The following is a 21,359-nucleotide window of genomic DNA, read 5'->3' on the forward strand; positions in this document are numbered from 1 at the left end:
TGGTCAGACAGAGAGGCTACATAGACATATTTAGCTAGTACCTGACACAGAGGGCTTGGGCAGTACCCAATGCTGCGTTTAAGAATAGGAGAGTAAATGTGTGTGTGTGTGTGTGTGTGTGTGTGTGTCTCCCAGGAGGATGTAGATTCAGGAGACTGGTTGCTGAGGGTTACAATAGCATGCAAGACAGACCAGGCATGAGTAGCATGAAAAATTCTCTAACAATGCAGCCACTGGAAAAGAATGAGTATGACGCACTCAGAGAGAGAGAAACAGTCAGAGAGAAAGCAAGATACACAGACAGTCGGACAACAATGCAGACAGACAGACGGACAGACGGATAATCAGATGCATGGATGGACATGGTGATATAATTACAGAGATGAACAAAGAGATGAACAGAAAAGGAAAGGAAGGATATTGATAGGCACTCAGATCTAATGAGGTCTGAACTGTGGATGGAATTGGATCACAAATGATATCAGCTCAAAAATAATAGAAACCACATATGGAAGTACGTTCTGTTTGTTGAATCATTTTCATTAGATGTACAACTTTATGGGCTGCAAATGCAGCTCGGCTTGACCCACTATCCTTCAAGACGCAAGGAAGACAGGCATCCAGATTTTTTTTTTTCTTTTTGTCCTCACATCAAAGTGGTGGAACAAACTCCCCCTGGGTGTCCGAACGACAGAGACGCTGCAGTCTTCAAACGCAGACTGAAGACCCATCTCTTTCAAGAGCACATAAATCAGAACTTCTCGAAGGCTTATTAAAGTGCAGTATGTGAGCATTGTGTAGGTATCTACACTGAATTTTGTATTTGGAAACATAAAGCTTGAGATATCTTTCACAATCTGGCCTTTACCAAGTAGCTAAGTACAAGTAGCTTACAGTAGAACATTTTGCATGTCTAAAGGGTTCTTCGCTTTGTGAAAGTGTTCTTCAGATTGCTGGAGAATGTGCTATCGATGGTTCAATACAGCACCTTTTAGAAAAGCGTTCTATACGGCACCAAAAACAGTTCCTCTATGGTTATGGTGTCAAGCTTGAACCCAAGAATCATGCAAGTTCTTCAGGTGTTCAGGGTTCTATATGGAACCATTTACTTTAATGAAGAACCCTTGCAGAACAATCATTTTAAAGTGTGCATATTTTCTGAGTTAACAGAGTGGTCTTTGTTTTTCCAGGTAAAATTGTTGGCTAAATATTCATTCATTATCTGTAAGCGCTTATCCAGTTCAGGGTCACGGTGGGTCCAGAGCCTACCTGGAAGCATTGGGCACAATGTGGGAATACACCATGGCGGGGGCGCCAGTCCTTCACAGGGCAACACACACACATTCACTCACTCACACCTATGGACACTTTGAGTCGCCAATCCACCTACCAACGTGTGTTTTTGGACTGTGGGAGGAAACCGGAGCACCCGGAGGAAACCAACGCGGACACAGGTAGAACACACCAACTCCTCACAGACAGTCACCCGGAGCAGGAATCGAACCCACAACCACCAGGTCCCTGGAGCTGTGTGACTGCAACACTACCTGCTGCGCACCATGGCTAAATATTTTTAATGTAATTAAAAGTTATGTAAGGACATGGCATGTTTGAGGCATTGTCTTCACTAATTAAAAACAATATTCTATGGTTCCAACTTTCTCAAACAGTGTTTGACAGATCTGCTTTACAGGGTGGAGCCTTATCATTAAGCAGCTCCTTAAATTTCCACCATAAATTTTCGAATGCACTGAGATCTGGACTGTGTATGTGCAGTCACTGAGTTGATATGTCTTTCCAGAGGAAAAGCTTGAACATCCTGAAAAATGACTTCATCGTCATGAAAGCCATTTTCTATCAGTGGAATGAGAAAAATGCCCAAAGTGTCACGGCAGAAATGACTGCCAACTCCTATTTCCTATTTTTATTTTATTTTTTTTAGCCTGACACATTTATAAATGTGTTCAGAAATATGATTATTTTCTTCAGGCGTCATCTGTACATGTTATATTAAATGTTCCCCAGACCCAATCATCTTAAACAAAGCAGATTCCTGATGAATGACCATATAAACACTTTTATCCAATCGTCCACACCCCTTGCCTGTTTCTCTTTAGACTTTCTTTAGACTGTTATTTCTGCTTTCATTTGCCATTTCAGTATGTAACTAGTTTCATAAAGTTTAGTCACAATGATTTTTGACTTTGACTGGTCTACGCTTTTGTTTCCCTTTTATACCCTTCCCATATACTTCATATTTGCAACGCATTTTAAACTTGGCTGACTGTAAACAACCAACATCTTTTACTTGGTGATGGAGTTTTATAGTCCTTTCAATTGCTTTAAATGACAATACTCCGTTTGGGGAGAAAATGTCTCACAATCAGGTGAGTCCTACAGCTCATCACGGTCTGTAAACACCCCCTTTAAACTGTAGAGTAATTTGCATTTTTGGATTTGTACCTTATTTGCATTTGTTTTAGAAAGTAAAGGTGTGTCAATACCCCCCCCCCCCCCCCAATATTTTTGATTACATAATTTATTCCTCTGCATTATCTGTAAAAAATATACAACTTTAATAAAATTAAATTGTTACGTTTGGTGTATTTGCTATGTATTTAAAAAATGTTTATATATCCTTTAATAAAACCTATGCTTTAACAACAAAACAGAATTGGACAGAGGTCAATGGCAGTTATCATTATCCTGTATTGTTATCAATATATCAGTGGATGTATTAATTTAGGTCCATCTTATTCTGAACATCTGTAAACACAGCTTTTTTTAATGCTCATAAAGATCAAAAAAGGAAATGGGACACTATGGAGAAGCTCTCCTTGAGCCTAAGGTCACCATGTTCAGTGCCACGTTGAAACAAGTTTTTTTTTTAATTATTGCACAAGATCCATTGGCTCACTATAGCAAAGGGGTCTGTGCTGACATAGTTACAAACTAGTAATAAGAAATCTTAAAAATATTAATTAAAAAATATAATAAAATATGAAAACAAGTCCATTGAAAGAATCAATCTTATTACAGTTTTTATAGAACATAAATCAATGGTAGACTCAGTGAAGGTTAATATGCTCCTCTATGATGGAATCTAACTTTCTTATATTTAGAGCAGTGTCTGAGATATGAATATAAATAATATTCCACATAATAATAGCTAAGAACAGTTTTCCCCTCTTTCTTTTATTATTGCTGGTTTATTTCAGGCTTTATCCGATTATTCCACTTGCTTAATAAAAAAAATCGCTATATATTTCTTACATAAAGGATTTGTCTTTTCATGCTGTGCTCCAGCTGAGTTTACAGCAACCTAATGAAGAAGAGGAGAAAAAAGGGTAAGAAAGGCAGCAAAAGCTTCATCGGTGTGGGGGCATTTGCAGCAGCAGGTCTATAGACTCTGTTATTCGGACTCTATTATTGGAGCAATGGAAAGGTCAGCGGCATGTGGAGTGTGTGTGGGTTCCGAGTCCTCGTGCTTTGAACTATGAGTCAGATGGCCAGCGACACTCACCTGCTGAGATCTTTTGATTTTTTTTTCCCTTTCTCTCTTTTTTTTCTTTTTTAAACCTCATTGTCAAACTATTTGGGTGCTGGGTAAATCCTGGGGTATATCAATTAGACAAAACAATGTGGAAAGTTTACTGTTTATCTATGTCTCCAGGCAACAGTTTTTACTACAGCCTTTCTGTAGCACTGCGCAAGGAAAATGAATATCCATTAAAAAAAAATACTTATAAAACATGAGGCTTTCCAAACCAAATATTTAAAAAAAACCACATTTTAATACCATCCAAAAGGATATTAAAAGAAAAAAAATGAGCCTGCAGCCATGCAAGATTAAGTAAAACCCTCATCAGACAAACAGTCCATAAAGCTTCCAATTAGAGAGGCAGTGTTATTAGTCCTCCGGGTGACTGTCTGTAAGGACTGTGGTGTGTTCTCCGTGTGTCTGCGTGGGTTTCCTCCGGGTGACTGTCTGTAAGGAGTGTGGTGTGTTCTCCCTGTGTCTGCGTGGGTTTCCTCCGGGTGACTGTCTGTAAGGACTGTGGTGTGTTCTCCGTGTGTCTGCGTGGGTTTTCTCCGGGTGACTGTCTGTAAGGAGTGTGGTGTGTTCTCCCTGTGTCTGCGTGGGTTTTCTCCGGGTGACTGTCTGTAAGGAGTGTGGTGTGTTCTCCCTGTGTCTGCGTGGGTTTCCTCCTGGTGACTGTCTGTGAGGAGTGTGGTGTGTTCTCCCTGTGTCTGTGTGGGTTTCCTCCGGGTGACTGTCTGTGAGGAGTGTGGTGTGTTCTCCCTGTGTCTGTGTGGGTTTCCTCCGGGTGACTGTCTGTGAGGAATGTGGTGTGTTCTCCCTGTGTCTGCGTGGGTTTCCTCCGGGTGACTGTCTGTGAGGATTGTGGTGTGTTCTCCCTGTGTCTGCGTGGGTTTCCTCTGGGTGACTGTCTGTGAGGAGTGTGGTGTGTTCTCCCTGTGTCTTTGTGGGTTTCCTCTGGGTGACTGTCTGTGAGGAGTGTGGTGTGTTCTCCCTGTGTCTGTGTGGGTTTCCTTCGGGTGACTGTCTGTGAGGAGTGTGGTGTGTTCGCCTTGTGTCCGCGTGGGTTTCCTCTGGGTGACTGTCTGTGAGGAGTGTGCTGTGTTCTCCCTGTGTCCGCGTGGGTTTCCTCTGGGTGACTGTCAGTGAGGAGTGTGGTGTGTTCTCCCTGTGTCTGCGTGGGTTTCCTTCAGGTGACTGTCTGTGAGGAGTGTGGTGTGTTCTCCCTGTGTCCGCGTGGGTTTCCTTCAGGTGACTGTCTGTGAGGAGTGTGGTGTCTTCTCCCTGTGTCCGCGTGGGTTTCCTTCAGGTGACTGTCTGTGAGGAGTGTGGTGTGTTCTCCCAGTGTCTGCATGGGTTTCCTCCCATGGTCCAAGAACACATGTTAATAGGTGGATTGGCTCATCAAAATGTAACCGTCCATGGGTGTGAGTGAATGTGTGAGTGTGTGTCGCCCTGCCATAGTATGTGTTCTCGCCTGGTACCCAGTGATTGCGGGTAGGCTCCAGACCCACCGCGACCCTGAACTGGATAAGCGCTTACAGACAATGAATTAATGAATTAATTAATTAATTAATGTTATGAGTCTGAAAGAATGTGTAGCTTTCAGACCAAAACCTCAACTTTGGAATTACTTGGACAGCAAGAAACAGAAGACTGAACAAACTGTGCAGCTACAGATGAGCCACCTTCTCTGACTCTCTGTCAGTGCTGAGAATGACCCACTATCCAAATCATACCTGCTCTGTGGGGGTCCTGACCATTGATGAACAGGGTTAAAGGGGGCAAACAAAGCATGCAGAACAATATATGTAATACACTCTAATTGTAGACATAGTGCTCCTTTATGGTCAGTGAAGCTGAGAGAATGGACAAGGACATGGTCATAATGCTATGGTTGGGATGTGTGTGTGTGTGTGTGTGTGTGTGTATGTGTGTGTGTAGATTTATATAGATAGATGTGCACACACACACACACACACACACACACACACAATTATAGCAACCATATGAAGGGATCTCCACTAGTGTTTGTCTTTTCATTTCCTGTGATTTTGGCACTGTCTCTTATTGTAACTCAATACACATTTCTGTCCAGTCTCACACACATACGAATCCCGGTAAACCCACCACTCTCCCCAGTGTGTTACCTGTAAGAAGCCACCTTAATGTGAGAGTCCTTTTCAAGGGGAGTGTGACAGAAAGGGTGATAAGCCACAGCACTTAATGCTTAAACACCTCTGTGATAAAAGTCATCCATCCTTAATGTAGCCTTGAGCGGAACTATGGGAACAATGATAGCCCAGCTCCAGCAGAACCAAGAGAATAGGATCTCAGCAATGATCTCTCCATCTTAGTTAGGCCACATTCTACTGAGCAAGTTACAGTATTATATGACTGCCATGAAACTGTAAACATTACCCATTTTCAGCTCAGCTCAGTCTATTGCGAATAATTGGAGAAATTTCCTCAATGTTTAAAGGAGCAACCAGTCATGTTCCCCAGTGACTTTTGTTCACAGCAATTACACCAGTGGCTTGGATGTGTCAGGGATTCTGCACTATTTTATAGTTTAATCTCTTTTAAACATGGCTCCCCTAATTAAGGGGACCCACTCTATGTAGCAGTAACTGATGTACTCAGAGACTATAAAATTGATTTTTCTTTATTTAATTCTTAGAGTGCCAGTTGGTGGTTTTTAAGCTTCTATATATAGCTTCATTAGCTTTGTAGCTCCAGTGAAAAAACTAAAAACACCAGACATGATGTAATACATGCTGAATGAAAGGAATATGGCTGTCTTTGTCCTTGCAAAGCAAACTAAGTGGTACTGGACCACAGTTTGTCGAAGGTCAAAAGCCTCAATCCCTTTTCCTGGGGCTAGTGTTTGAGGTTTCTTTGAAATGGTCTGAGCTCCACAAACAGCAGAGGAGGGAAACAGCTCTCTCTCTTCCATTCACAGCCTCCTTCACGAGAACGGTTTGAGATGTATACGTGTGCTTGAAAGAGGCTCGAGTCGGTGGAATGTTCTGGGCTCTTGACCCTCCTGACTGAACATGTCACAGCTTAAATATTCATGAGACCTCCATTACCAGGGATATGAACCACTGTCTGTGCTTCATGTGCTCCCTCTCTCATTCTTTCCTTCGCTTTCTTGCCCTCCCTCTCTCTCTCTCTCTGACCCACCTTCACCTGCCTGCTTATTAAAATCTCATAGTATTAACTCTGCCACTCATGGCCAGGCTGAATAATTCAATCAGACTAAAGGAGTCAAATGAATATCTTTAATGACATTACTGCCTCAGAGGGAGTCGGGAAGAAATTCTGCTGGTGCTTACTCTGGCCTCTGCTTAAGAGTGCACTTCTTTCACTTGACAATCAAGAAAAAGGGATGAAGTAGCACTGTGAAAGCTTCAACCTATTTGCCACTGTTTACAGCCAGGACCCAAGGGCTGGTCCAAAATTACTATCAGACAGTTCAATGTGTTAAAGCAGCATAACGTTTCATGGCAAATTTACCATTTCATCAGCCTGAGCTTGTGTATGTTATGAACAACCATCATAGTGACACCTGAATGTATAAGAGATTCTGTACTAATTTAAAACATGGCTGCCCCATGTGGACGACCCACTCTGTGGAACATAACCTGGTTCATTAGGGACTAGAAAATAGTTGGACACTTCATCTCATGTAAGTTTTCTTTTACAAATGGTAAAAAATCACTTGTTACTACTTTAAGAATAAGTTTGTTATAATGTAGTTATTGAATTATAAGCCTGAGGGTTTGATAAGTTTGGGATTATAAGGCATTAAGGACAGCTAAGAGAACTGAAAGATCAGAACATTGAGAAAGACTCAACCAAAGAAGTGTACACAGGTCAATGAAGTGTCTGCCTTGAACCTGTCAAATATTTGAAGATATTTTTCCAATTTCTTAAACATTATTAACTTTATAACTTTAAAGGGTCTTTAAGTGTACGAAACTCGACTTTCATCTCACCATGTTCCTGAGCAAAGCCCAGAATAGATTACATTAAAACCAACCCCAAATGTCCAGATTATAATGAAATTTTGAACATGTGCTTTAGATGAACCCCAAAAAGACTGGTATTCTGAGTGTTTTTTAACCTCTTTCTTTTGTAGAGCTTACAAGTTATTTGGAGCTTGCCTCCTGGGTAAGACTTCTTGGTCATTATTTTCAGTAGAATAAAGGAATTATTCCATTGTTTCTGGAATCAGACATTTTATGAATAATCTACTACATTAAGATTTAATGCTTCAAAGAAAATGTTGCAGAGTAACTAACCTGACTTTGCTTCTTCAAGTTCCTTGGCTTCCTCAAGTTCTTTGGCTTCTTGTTCTGATTACAACAAAAACAGATTGAAAGATCAGTGAAAGACACACTGTAATGACACCTTACATAATTATATGTCATAGAATATTTACATGCAAGTGCAAATTCAGGGTTGAACTGCATAAAACAGACAGACCGAGGGCAGAGAAATAAAAGAACTGAGCTAAGTCTGTCACGGGGAGACCTCTGGTCCGCTTGCATTACCACAGATCCATCCCAGACCCAGAAAATCTCAGCAACAGAAAGGGACTCATCTGCCAACCTACAGGAACAGGGCAATATTGCTCTTAGGTTAGAGGACATGCCTCACACCCTGTGGAACCCAAAACTGGAGGAACGCCTTGCTCTTAAGTGAGGGGACAACGTGTCCTCAGGAAGGTCATCACAAGAGACAACCATTAACTCACCAGAGGTGGCATGTGAACCAGGTTTACTTGGTCAGTAAGTGCCGACCCACAATGCCCCACAGACTCAGTTCACATACCACCTCTAGTATGTGGTGACTGAGATCCAGAACTAATTGTAACTAATGCTCCAAATCATCACAAGAATATGTCATCATCAAGTGTAAAGCCTCACCAGAAAAGTAGATAGCTCCCAGTTGAGAACAGTGATTCCAAAACAAAAGTCGATTAAGAAGTACATAAACCTGGCCCTTAAACTATCTGCACTATGCTCAAATATCGGTCCACCCCCCCTCCACATACATCCCTAGAACAAACTGTAAACAGTGGAAAAACTTTTTTAAAGGACAGCCACAGTGATCTGTTTGACTTTCATCCACAAACTTCTCCAGCCTGACTCCTCCAAGGGAGACCAGCTCCAGTAATTAAGCATAATTTACTGCTGAACAAACAGAGAGTTTCTATTTCAGTCCATCTGAGACATAAGGTAGGGGTGAAAGATCACCACAACATCAGCTGAGTCTATTTCAAGTGAGAATTGTCCTTTTTTTTCCCTTTTCTTTACAATCCTCACAGATACCGTTCTTTATCCCTTCTGCTCCACTCATTTCTTTTCAGTTTATTTTTTTCTTTCAATATCCATGTACCTGTATATGCAAAACAATAATTAAGAAAGCAAGCACACACTCCTGCCCTTCATATACATCTATTCCAGTTATTCTGGACCAGATCTATAGGTCCATGTCATCGTGGAAGGCAAATGCACAATGGTGTATAATAATAAAAAGCTGAAAACAGCATAGTTTTAAGGATTCATATGACAGCAGTGATATATAAGTTACAGTTTGAACTGTGTGTCATACTGAGAGAGAGAGAGAGAGAGAGAGAGAGAGAGAGAGAGAGAGAGGGAAAGAGAGGGGGGGGATAGAGGGAGAGAGCATGAATCTTCATTTCCACCATGTCAAATCTTTTACGCATATCTCCACAAAGTCAGCGTTTAGAAAAATAGAGTTTAGAAGGTCAGTCACTGAGCAGCAGCCACTGCAGACCAATGCATCAACACTGTGTGCATTAATACTTCCTTGTGCACTGCAGAATCTGAAATACTATTTAAATTTTTACATTTACATTCATTTACAAATGGATTTTCAAGCTTGTTCGTTAGCTGCTGGCTGAGCAGGAAAATATGAGTGAATAAAATATATTATTAAATATGGAGAACACAAGAAAAGGACTTTACAACCCTGGAAGAGAAGAGACGAAGCGAGACGAGACGAAGCGAGACAAGACGAGACGAAGCGAGACGAGACGAGACGAGACGAGACGAGAAGAGAAGAGAAGAGAATGAGTGAGTTAAAAAATGCCATCAAATTGAATGCAGTGTCTAGGTCCGTGGTCAGTGGGCAGTGTTGTAGTGTGTGTGAGTTTAACAGTCCAATCCCACAGCCTGTTCTCTCCCGTTAGGATCGCCATCCACATCCACACATACATTATGACAGCCAAGAAAAATGAAGCAGTAAGCTGTGGACTCTTTCTGACCCCCGTTGCCTCGCATTGAGCACGCTCAGAGGAGGAAAGTCAGCTCCAATCTGACCATGAGCTGCAGCGGCTGGACGAGAGCAGACAGCTTCAATTAGGACGGCCGCTCTCTGCTTCCCTCCACTTCTACATCGGCTGACCGGATAGCCTTTTCTACGCTGCTCCTTCAGTAGCTGACCCGCCGGCCTTTCTCCACTTCTCCACCAGCAGATGACCAGCTGGACCTTCTCCACTTTTCCATCAGCGGCTGACCAGCTGGCATTTTCTCCACTTCTCTATCAGCAGATGACCAGCCAAAGCTTTTCACGGGCTCTCCATCAGCAGCAGAGCGGCTGGGCCTTCTGCACTTCTCCATCAGCAGTAGATCATCCAGGCCATCTTCACTTCCCCATTTGAAGTCGGCCTTTCATCACGTCTCCAACAGCAGCTGACCAGTCCGCCCTTGTCCACTTTTTTTTTTTTTCAACAGCCGCTGACCTGACAAGCCAGGTCATCTCTCCTCGTCTCCATCAGAGAGAAAGAGAAACAGAAAAATGTAGAAAGAGTAAAGCAGGAAAGTATAGAAAGCGTGAAATAGAGAGATAACCAGAAATAAAGAGAATACAGAGAGCTAAAAAGTGAAAAATAGATTGAGAAATGAACAGAGAATGAAAAGGGGAGACCAAGAGAAGACAAAAGAGTGAAGAACATAAAATGATTATGTGGTAGGAAGGGAAAGATTGAATGTGAGTGCCACAAAGAAAGTAACAGAGGAAAAGTGAGATAGAGAGAAAATGATGGAAAACACGATAAAAATAATGTATAAAGAGGGAACAAGAAAAAAAGAAATGGAAAGAAAGTAAAGAACAAAAAGGAGAGAGAGAAAGAGAGGTAGGTAGTTGTGTGAGAGAGATAATGGTGAGAGAAGGTAAAAGAAAGTAAGCAGATAGAGCTGGAAATTAAAGCAGGAGCTGAAGTCAGAGCCACTGACTCACTCAGCAACTCAATTACTTCAGCAGCAGGTGACCCATTCACTAAATCCTATTCCAGCCTGGGCAGAAGGACAGTGAACAGGTCATTTACTCTTCACTAGCCCCCCACTTCTCTCTCATGTATACACCAGGTTATGACCTCACTCCATCTCCAGCCCTAAGCAGAGATGCATTCACCTGGCCACTTGTTTCTTTCTTTTTTTCTTTTTTTTTTTTTTATTTCACTAGAGTACATTTTAAAGGCAAAGTCTAAGCCCCTCTGCTCCACCACCAACCAGAGGCCAGTTGCAGATGTATTTTTCAAAAGCCCAGGGGTCCACACTCACAATACACTGACCTTTATTTAAATGTCTCCTCCGCTATGAGCTGAACTCATTATAGCTGGGATAGCTCCAGCAAAAAATAAAAAAATAAATAAAATAATCCCCCAAATCATCTGCCCTTTTTTTTCCTAACCCCCTCATGCCCCATCTCTTTACCCATCATGCCCCTATCGCTCTGGCTCTACTAGTTTGGCTCCTGTTCCTTGCCTCATTCTCTCCCTCTTGTCCCCAGTTAGTCACTGCCACTAATTAGCCTAGCATTGGCTAATGAACTTCCCTCAGCAATAAGACTAAAGAGCTTCTGGGAGACTGGAGGACTGGTGCATAAACACTGTCTGGCTTCGGATGGTTTAGCATTAGGCTCAGACGCCCCCTTCTCCCCAGAGCTCTGCATTCCCAAAGCATGCCACCTCTACAGTAAGCCTTTGCTTAGCTCCTGCTTCATTTCATCTTTGCAGAGCGTTTACGTTTAACCAAATTAACCAAAGCTCAGTTTCATTTGAAATTCTTCTCCAATCATTGCTTTAATTCAGTCAATAGCCACAGGTATTCTCTCAGGAATTGTGCACTACACTCATACATATTCTGTAACTGCGTTTTCCAGTTCAGGGTCAGGGTCAGGGTCAGGGTCAGGGTCAGGATCTAAAGCCAATGAACGCTTTGGGGAGTCGATTCCAAAAGAGCTGATTCTTTGATTTGGGACTTGCGCTGCTATAGGGCCAACCTACGTGTGCCTTACACCTCAAATCCATTTGTGTGCCTCTTCTCTACAGCAGAATATGCATTTTCCAAAAAAGTGAGCAAGCCTTGCTGCCTCAGCCTTGGCCCAGAACATGTGACCTATCAACCTATTGGCTCTGTAATGACAATTCCTGTAAAGAGAAGGGGTGGGTGAGGGTTGTTGTAATGAGTGGGAGTGATCATCTGTGTCAGCATCATGGTGCAGTTCTACCTGCATAATTCTTCCAATGATTTTTAACAAAATTGCACTAGAATACAAGTACAAACCCATTTCCAAGACTTTGGATGCTGTGCAAAATGTTAATTATTTGTTCACTTTAAATGGTCAGCAAAGGCTATAAGACCATCAGTGCCCTTATAATCTCACACATTCACAGTCACAACGCAAGTCCTGTTTATCTTCTTCTTAATATATAGCTAGCTATATTAGCATGACCCAGAGGTGATTGCTCTAAGACTGCAAGGGAAGCTCAGCTTCCCCTAAAATGTAAAAAAATAAGTGATCAAATATATACTATTGTGTGTACATGTCATTGAATAAATATGCACTACAACGCGATTAACTTTTGTTCAGAATCAGCTTCTTATCACTGGTAAAGACGGTTTTCCTCTCAATCATTCCCTTCACAGTGATTTAAACAGTGCGGACGCTGAGCGTCCACAGAGTTCAATAGCGAAGCAGCGAAGTGCAGCGAAACGAGACGAGTCATTGGATAAATGCTGGGCTTTGTCCCGCCCATTGGACGCTCAGCATCTCTGGGGGTCTATGGGGCAGTGGGCTGGCCCCGGCTGGCCCGGACGCTCAGCGTCTGCATGATGATTGGATGATCTGTCTGAGGCTGAATCCCTTTTTGATTGACAGCGAAATGAGCGAATCAGCGATCCTTTGGTGTAAAGATCTGTGGGAGCATTACATTTTCATTCTGTTTTGAGTTGAACCGGAGACTTTCTTAAACCTCTTAGCGGCATTTTCTTTGTTAAAAACGACTAGCGACAAATCGAGCTTCTATTTCTGTTTTTTTTTTTTTTGTAGCTGCTTGTGTTTGGAGACTGACTTCTATCACTCTTTCTGACTTCTATCGCAGTTTCTGTCCAGCGGGTGCTGCTGAGCCCCTCCATCGTCACAAAGCACTCACAGGCGGACACACTTCACAGGGGCCAAGGCCGTTTAAGCAGCCTAGCTCTGCTGCCCATTGAGAGGACACTAGTCAAGTCCCTGGAAAAGACGCCTTGTTGGTACAACACAGTCACAGATCATTTTCTTGTAAAGGAACGGAGGGTAGAATTTACGTATAAATAAACCGACACATTTTATGATGTAGGCCGAAATTGAGCTTCCCCTCCTTGAAAGACCAGCATCCGCCACTGGCATGACCCATAGTTAAATTATGCAAATGCAAATGGAAAACAAGTATAATGTGAGGTGAAATCCCTAAAAATAGTGCTTTTAATCTGTCACATTGTGTAAAACAATGATATTCAGCTTTACATGAACACGAATGCATTCACAGCTACTATCCCATAAAATACTGTCCATTGTAAATTTCCTGCTGACCTGGTCAATAGTGGTTTGTAAATTGTTCCCCATGCTGGTTTTACCTCACTTTTTAGGTCGAAGTGTGCTCTACAGGGAGTGTCCACCAGGCCTGGTTTAACACCTTCAAACAACCCCTGTCCTAAAGTCTCCTGAACACTGTGCAGAACCCGAGAAGCAACTCTGGTGGACCTCATGCCCAGTCTTTGAGCTAAAGCCTCCAGTCCATCCAGAGCCACACCTGCAGTTTTCACCAGGTTTTCCACAGTGATCAGTGTCAACCTTAAGGAGAAATCCTGGGGCATGGACCAGTGGTTCCCACAGTAACTAATACAGAGAAATACTTGGAGCTTGCATCTACACCTTGTACATTGACTTTTAAAACATTAATATGAGAAGTAGGGACCTTTTGCACAGCTCACCAGTCCACAATATATATATATATATATATATATATATATATATATATATATATATATATATATATATATATGTCGCAGTCACACAGCTCCAGGGACCTGTGAGGAGTGTGGTGTGTTCTCCCTGTGTCCGCGTGGGTTTCCTCCGGGTGCTCCGGTTTTCTCCCACGGTCCAAAAACACATGTTGGTAGGTGGTTTGGCGACTCAAAAGTGTCCGTAGGTGTGTGAGTGAATGTGTGAGTGTGTGTGTGTGCCCTGTGAAGGACTAGCACCCTTTGTGTTCCTGCCTTACACCCAGTGATTCCGAGTGGGCTCCACACCGTGACCCTGAACTGGATAAGGGGTTACAGACTGAATGAATGAATGAATGATATGCACACCATTGCATTACTTTTAGTTAAGTATTGCACAGTGTTCTAACTTTTCTGGGGTTTTTAAGTGATAACAAATAAAATAAAGATGTGTTTATTTATTTATTAATTTAGTTTTATTTCGATTTACATTTAAATCTATTTTAAAAACATAATATTGCATTAAAAAAATGAAAAGGCCTGTTCCCACTAAGTGCCATTATGTATTTTATTTTTTTATTCAACATTTAATGGGCATTGTTCATTGAATTTCACTGAAATGCTTAAAAAAAGTTAGTTTTTTTTTTATTATTGTCTCTTTATGTATTTTTAAATAAACCAACTAATTGACTCATCGAAAAAAAAAAAGAAATTACAGCCATCATCACATTTTGCGTTTTTATTTTGTTGAAAGCCAATGTTCCTCTGAATCACAAGGTCGGTCAGTCATAATACATGTCATAAACTTGCCATTAAATTAAGTTTCAGAGTTGATTAAAGCCATTCATTTCTTTCTGTAACAAACCAGTGATGGACTGGATGCTAACGTCAAATAACAAAACGCTGTATTCAGCCTCAGACGTCTGTGTGTGTGTGAGTGTGAGTGTGTGTACGCGTGGGGCCAGGGGGGAGAATAAGGAAGGCAGGAAGGCAGGGGGATGTGAAGCAGGACAAGGTCTTCTATACACATCCATCAGGTTATGTCCTTAGCTGCCCTGGAGCTGAATCATACCTTGTTATATAAAATCTGCACAAGGAGGGCTAAAGGGGGTGATCTGGGTTGTGGCATTTGTGGTGCACACACGCACACACACACACACATACACACACACACACACTTAAGCTGGGAAGTGCCCTTACCTGCTCTCATCTCCTCACAGCTCTCTTTGATCTTCCTGTGGCAGACAGCAGCCAGGGCAATGAGCAGGACGAGCAAACACACAGCCAAGCCCACCGTCACCCACAGAGCCACGGGCGGAAACGCCAGTCCCTGAGCTACAGAGAGAAAGAAAGAGACAGACAGAAAGAATGACAAGAGAAAGAATTCATCAGCAGCACATAATATTCACATTTATAGAGTAATATCATCTTTACCATTCTCTCTATGGGCCTTGTCAGTATAGAAAGTGTCTGTATCTGTATCCATACTAGTTTCCACATGATGAATCATACCTATCCCAATTTAATATAATTTTAACACTCTCTTAATGTCCAACACAGCACTTTGAATCATGCAGGTGATTGGCTGACGAGGTTGAATTGCCACTTAAGACGCTTTAAAGAGTCCCCAGAAGGCATCCCTCTCAGCATTAACACAGGAGTCTGCTCTAGCTGCTGGAGTCGGGTGCCTTCACAGGGCTTTCCCAGACGTACCAAGGCTGTGTCACTTGCAAACAGGACACATTCTGCTCCAAACCATGCTCAAAGCAAATTTATTTTAGAATAATTCTTAGCCAAATAAAGATTAATTTCCCAAAGGTTGCTATATGTGTCCAAAATATGTCTTATTGTCTTTATTTATATTATTTTTATTACTGGAGGATGAGCGTGAGGCCATTATATTGGTTGAAAAATGCTGTATTCTTGTTTTTAAACCACTGAATAGCACCCCCTTGTGCTGGAGCTCCTAAATGTGATTGAGTATGTGTATGAGTGAGTGAGGGAGCTGCAAGCCAGTTCCTCGAGGTGCTTGACATCTAACAATACAGGGTATTTTGCTCACCTTCTTTTCAATAGAACAAGGAAACGAGTCCAGAACTAAGCAGGAACATTTATTCTAGACAGCTAAACCATTCACCTCGCTGTAATATATATTGCAGAGATAGTAGTTTCCCTCTCTTTCGTATGCCATGTTCCCTCATTCTGCTGTTTTCTTCAGGCAGCTGAAGGCTCTATTCTATTCTCAGAACTCTCCCTAAAGGCTGAGTTATGTTCTCATGACGGCCCTTTATTCCTTCATGAAGAGCGGCTAGTGGCTAGCAGCGCTCGTCTGTGAGTGCTGAGCAGCTGGACTGGAATGGACACTCAACGGAGAAAACGAAAGCGTAATATGAGTGACAGGATACGGACGAGGAAAAAGAAACAGCGGAAAACAAACTGGTCAGCGAGACAGGGAGAGTTATTGCAGACTCCTCCAGATTTCCCCTGGGCATTTCTGTGTGTGTGTGTTTGTGTGTGTGTGTGTGTGTGTGTGTGTGTGTGAATGAGAGAGAGAGAGGGAGTCAATGTATGTTAGCAAAGGTGTGTGTGTAAAAGAATGTGAGAGGAAAGAGACTCCACTAAATGACTCTGGAGCTATGCAAACAGTACCACAGCACACACACTGTCAAATTGTAGTAAAAAAAAATCTGCTTTGTGAACAAGGGCAAAAATGAAGTACCTGGACACAAGCAAAAGCAATGAGCACAATATGGTCACCAGGGCACATATTCTTTATTTGTTTTTTGCTCAGGATGGGTAAAGAAGGAAACATAAAACACGCAGACCAAGAGAGAGAATCTGTAACATGAACTGGTTGAGGCAGAGAGTTTTTTGTGGAGGACAGAGTCATGCCTGAAGTCACAGACCATTACATCAGAGCTACAGCTACACACTTGTTCATGTGCAGTGCATCAGTCAGTAGTTTAACGGCCTACAGGAACATTCTTTTCACAAAAATGCTGAACTTCGTTAGCTGTTGCGTCAAAACTGCCATCCTTCTTTTCTTGGGTGGTGCTGTTGAATGTTCACAAGCAGAGAAAATTGTGTGACCTTCAACAGGGCATCGACCAACAGAGCATTACATTTAACAACCCGGTATTAATACTATTACTACAAATACAAATTATATATATAAAGAAATATTACAATTTTTACTATAAAAAAAAAACCCTTTCTTTCTAAAGTTCTCCACAATTAGGGGCCATTAGCGCTCAAACATTTTGAAACTTAATAAGAGTGGAGTCTCACATCCAGAGGTAATAATGTGGCTAATAAATAATGTATTTTTAAAACACACCTAATCATAATTTTCACATGCCGAAAATGTGCTGCCCAAAGGACAGTTGCAGGCTTTTGTGAAGTGTATGTGCAATTTTCTGACAAATTCCCCTCAATCTCACCTTGTCTTCCTTCAAACGAGAGACAGTCTGATAGAGGAGAGTAATGGAAAAAGCATCACCTCCTACCCTCAGAGTCTATTAATCTGCTGTTATAAGGTTTTGTGTGTGTGTGTGTACTCTTTCTTTCTTTCTCTCTCTCTCTCTCTCTCTCTCTCTCTCTCACACACACACACACATATATATATATATATATATATATATATATATATAATTCCAGGTAGGCTCTGGACCCACCGCGACTCTAAACTGGATAAGCGCTTACAGGTAATGAATGAATGAATATATATATATATATATATATTTTTTTTTTTTTTTTTTTAATGACATTATTACCTCTGGATGTGAGACTCCACACTCCAATTCCCCAGATCTGTTATACCATCTACCACACTTGCATTGGCCAGCATTACCCAGGTTGAGAATGAGAGCCATACTACCCACTCACTGAGAGTAAGGCCAGTTGTGCTCTCTTGGACTGTGCGCCTTGGACGGCCGAGGCATTACCGGGGTCTGAACCGATGATCTGTCGATGACAGGGCCAATACTTAGAAGGCTGCAACGTTCAGGAGCTTATATTACACTTGTAAAACTTAAACACTGTAGCAGAAGGCTTAATCCATGGCCTGTAAAGTTAGTGACAGATCTATGAGAGCACAGTGTGACCTAGACCCCACTTTAACAGCCTGTTTTTATTATTTTTTTTTTTGTTTTTAAAACTATACCGAAGTCAAGAACACAGGGACTGGGAGGCTGTGAAAAGATAATGAGCAGTAAAAAAATAAAATCAAATACAATAAAATAATAATAAACAGTAGAGCGGCATGCTCTATGGACTCGAAATAACCCAGGAATAATTAAAGGATATGTGCTGTTTTTACCTCCGGTCAGTGGAGGAAAGCTGTAATTGCATATGTGAGAAATCAATATGACATCTACTTCTATATTAATGTCCTTGAGGATCTGTTCATGTAAATATCAGCGAAAAGCAGCGGGGGGAAAGATGTCACAGAAGCCAATAATATCTGGACGGGTTCACTCCTGGATCATAACCAAAGCACAGGCGGCGAGAAAGGATAAAGATATAAATAAGTAAACACATAAAACAAACAACAAATAAAAACGAATGGATCTTCTGAGTGTTCTGGACCACCGGAGATAAGAGAGAGTGTCAGTGCATGTAAACGTAGGAGGAGAAAACAACAAGGGGGAGGGGGGTGAGAGAGAGAGAGAGAGACGAAGAGAGAGACAAAGAGAGCAAGAGACAGAGAAAAGTGAAGAGAGAGAGAGAATATAGAGATATAATGGAATAAATGGATGTGTTGTTAGAAACAGTAGCCACACCGTGCATCTTTCCTCCCCTCCTCCTCCACTACCTCTCTCTCTCTCTCTCTCTTTCTCTCTCTCCATCACTACGCTCCCTTGTCTCTCTCCCTCTCCGCTATCTCTCGCCCCGTCTCTGCCATTGAGTGAGGGCGGACTGATAAAGACAAATGCTGTGGAGGGCTATCATTTCTGCGCCGATGCCCCTGAGGCTCGCAGGATCATATTTCTCTCTTTCGCTTGTTTGATGATGTGATTTTGTTTCCCACTGCAATAGATTTGTCCCTAATGGCTCTATTTACCCATCATCCACCTTAGCTCTTTCTCCTCAGGTCCCTACTCATCTCCCTCTCTTTTCTCTCCTCACCTTCAGCTTCGGGATACAGCGGCGTACTCATTTGTTTGTCTGCTTTTCGTTCCGCGTAACACTAACACAAACACATTTTGGGGCTGATGCTGTTCACAAAAGTTAAATAATAACAAGCCTCAAAGATCGTATCAGATTAAGACTATATGAGGATCTTTGTAGCCCTCTAGCTGATGACTTCCATTAGGCGCGGTTACCTTAATATCATGTCCACACTAGTGGAAGCTATAAGATGTGTCTACAATGTTTTGGACAATTAGTGTGTGTTCCATAATTTAGAGGACTGGAAAAACCAAATAGATCAATGCTTGCCAGCACACTGACAACAGACATAAAGTCCCTGTAATGACCACAAAGAGGCCTGTCACAACAGCCATTTTTTGTAGCCGATGTATGAGCCCAGAAATAACTGTTAAAGGAAAATTATGTAATATTTTAACCTTACAATTACAGCTTCAAAATCATTGTGATGCTTCACTGTCCTGTAATACGGAGAACAGAGCTTCTGTCATTGCTAAATTGGGCTCAGCACTCCAGAAATGGCACTACAGGGGGTCCTTGACTTTGATCCGTTCCTACGTCGCGTCGTAAACCGATTTTCGGTGTAAGTCGGAACATACGTACATACTGTGCGTAAATAACTTACTGTGAGCACTTATCCTATCCTAACACCTATCCTCCTCGGCCCCGAGCCGCGTAACCGTGTATTCTTCCGCCGTGCACACCAAACACGAAGTTTGCGTTACCACGTTTACGACACAAAACCTCTTAAGTTGAAACAAGGCTTTATACAGTAAATGGGAGATGTGTTGTAACCACGAAACTTCGTAACTCGGGACTGACGTAACCCGAGGACCTCCTGTATAACTTTCAGAGAAAGGTAGAAACCCAATCATTCCTTACCCTCCCCGTTAATTTCAGTACAGTGCTGTAAAAATGAATTACACTGGGGGCGCTCCAGGAGTAAAAAAACAAAACAAACATTACCTAGTGTTCCTTTAAGGGATACAAATATTGTAAATGATACAGACCGATGATAATAATATATTATTATATAGCATATACATACAATTACACCGCTTTACATAGCTATGATCTTAGTTATTAAGACTATTCAGACTGGACATTGGATTTGGAATATAAAAATGTTTAAACATCCTGAATAAAAAATAAATATAAAAAAAAGCACTAAGGAATCAACATGACGGCCCAAAATTAGTGTTTAAAAGCTTTTAATTCCAACACTAATATTGTTGATTATAGCTGGTAACAATTATAGAGGAAATGTCCATATATTATATGACAAATCAATAATAGAAGTATTAAAACAGGCCTAACCACACCTATTGCATGTTGTTGTTGTCGTGCACATGGTCAGCAGCAGTGATTAGAAGAACCGGTGAAGTTCTGGACCGTGGCAATTGTGCAGGTCAATGGTAACATGCTAATGCTACTTTAGCAGGATTCTCCCGTTACTGTCCTTTCATTTGTGAGAATAAAGGGCTCACACTTCTCACTGGCCCCTCTCCTCATTCTCCTCACCCTTCTAACAACCAGCAGGATCAAAGTCATCCCTGCCTCGCCCCATGGCTCTCTCTCTCTACCTGCGGATTAAGTGTGTGTGTGTGTGTGTGTGTGTGTGTGTGTGTGAGAGAGAGAGAGAGAGAGAGAGAGAGAGAGAGAGAGAGAGAGAGAGAGAGAGAGAAAGTCACCTCCACAGAGCAGCATGAGGGCAGGGACAGGGAAACACTCAGAGAGCTCCAAGCAGTGGAGTGAGTGATGGTTGCTGGCTGAGATGAGCCCCCAGGCAGCAAGTGAAAACAAGTGAAAGGAAAAAGAAAGAAGGGAAAACACAAGGAGATTTTAGAACCCCAAAACAGACAGAAGAGAAGAGACCAGACGAGAAGAGAAGAGACTTGCACGGTGAAAGTGGGCCTTAGGCTAGTGAGATATTTGAGGCAGAGCTGGGGGGATGTCTGGATTGTGGGAGTTTGCAAAACCTAACATTTTATCCAACGAAATACTATCATTTTACAGCTTCAAATGATGAACACAAGCTAAATATCCATGGTAAATTAAGCTGAGGCAAGTTAAATAACTCAAGGCAGTCAGTTTCCATAAACCATTTCAGGAGATTTAAGAAATGGGTTTTTTTCATGTGAAAAAGACAGGTATGAAATTGAGAAGCTTAAATGTTCATTTCAGTAAAGTACATGATTTCTATAATCATTGTTAATTATTCTTATGGGGGGGCACTGTGGTGCAGCAGGTAGGTGTCGCAGTCACACAGCTCCAGGTACCTGGAGGTAGTGGGTTCGATTCCCGCTCCGGGTGACTGTCTGTGTGGAGTTGGTGTGTTCTCTCTGTGTCTGCGTGGGTTTCCTCCGGGTGCT

The 21,359-nt window shown here is 42.0% G+C and overlaps 1 protein-coding gene across 3 annotated transcripts in view; it reads right to left on the reverse strand.

Moving 5' to 3' along the window:
- Positions 1-21,359, reverse strand: part of cd276 (CD276 molecule) — a 114,571-nt gene that overhangs the window by 24,266 nt on the left and 68,946 nt on the right. For all 3 annotated transcript variants that reach the window (XM_066685073.1, XM_066685069.1, XM_066685072.1), the window contains exons 5-6: positions 15,040-15,174; positions 7,849-7,902 (exon numbers count right to left, since the gene is read on the reverse strand). In XM_066685073.1, the coding sequence (XP_066541170.1) occupies positions 7,849-7,902; positions 15,040-15,174 (189 nt within the window). The remainder of the gene's footprint in view (positions 1-7,848; positions 7,903-15,039; positions 15,175-21,359) is intronic.

The sequence above is a fragment of the Hoplias malabaricus genome, chromosome 11 (assembly GCF_029633855.1).
Source record: "Hoplias malabaricus isolate fHopMal1 chromosome 11, fHopMal1.hap1, whole genome shotgun sequence".
NCBI lineage: Eukaryota > Metazoa > Chordata > Actinopteri > Characiformes > Erythrinidae > Hoplias > Hoplias malabaricus.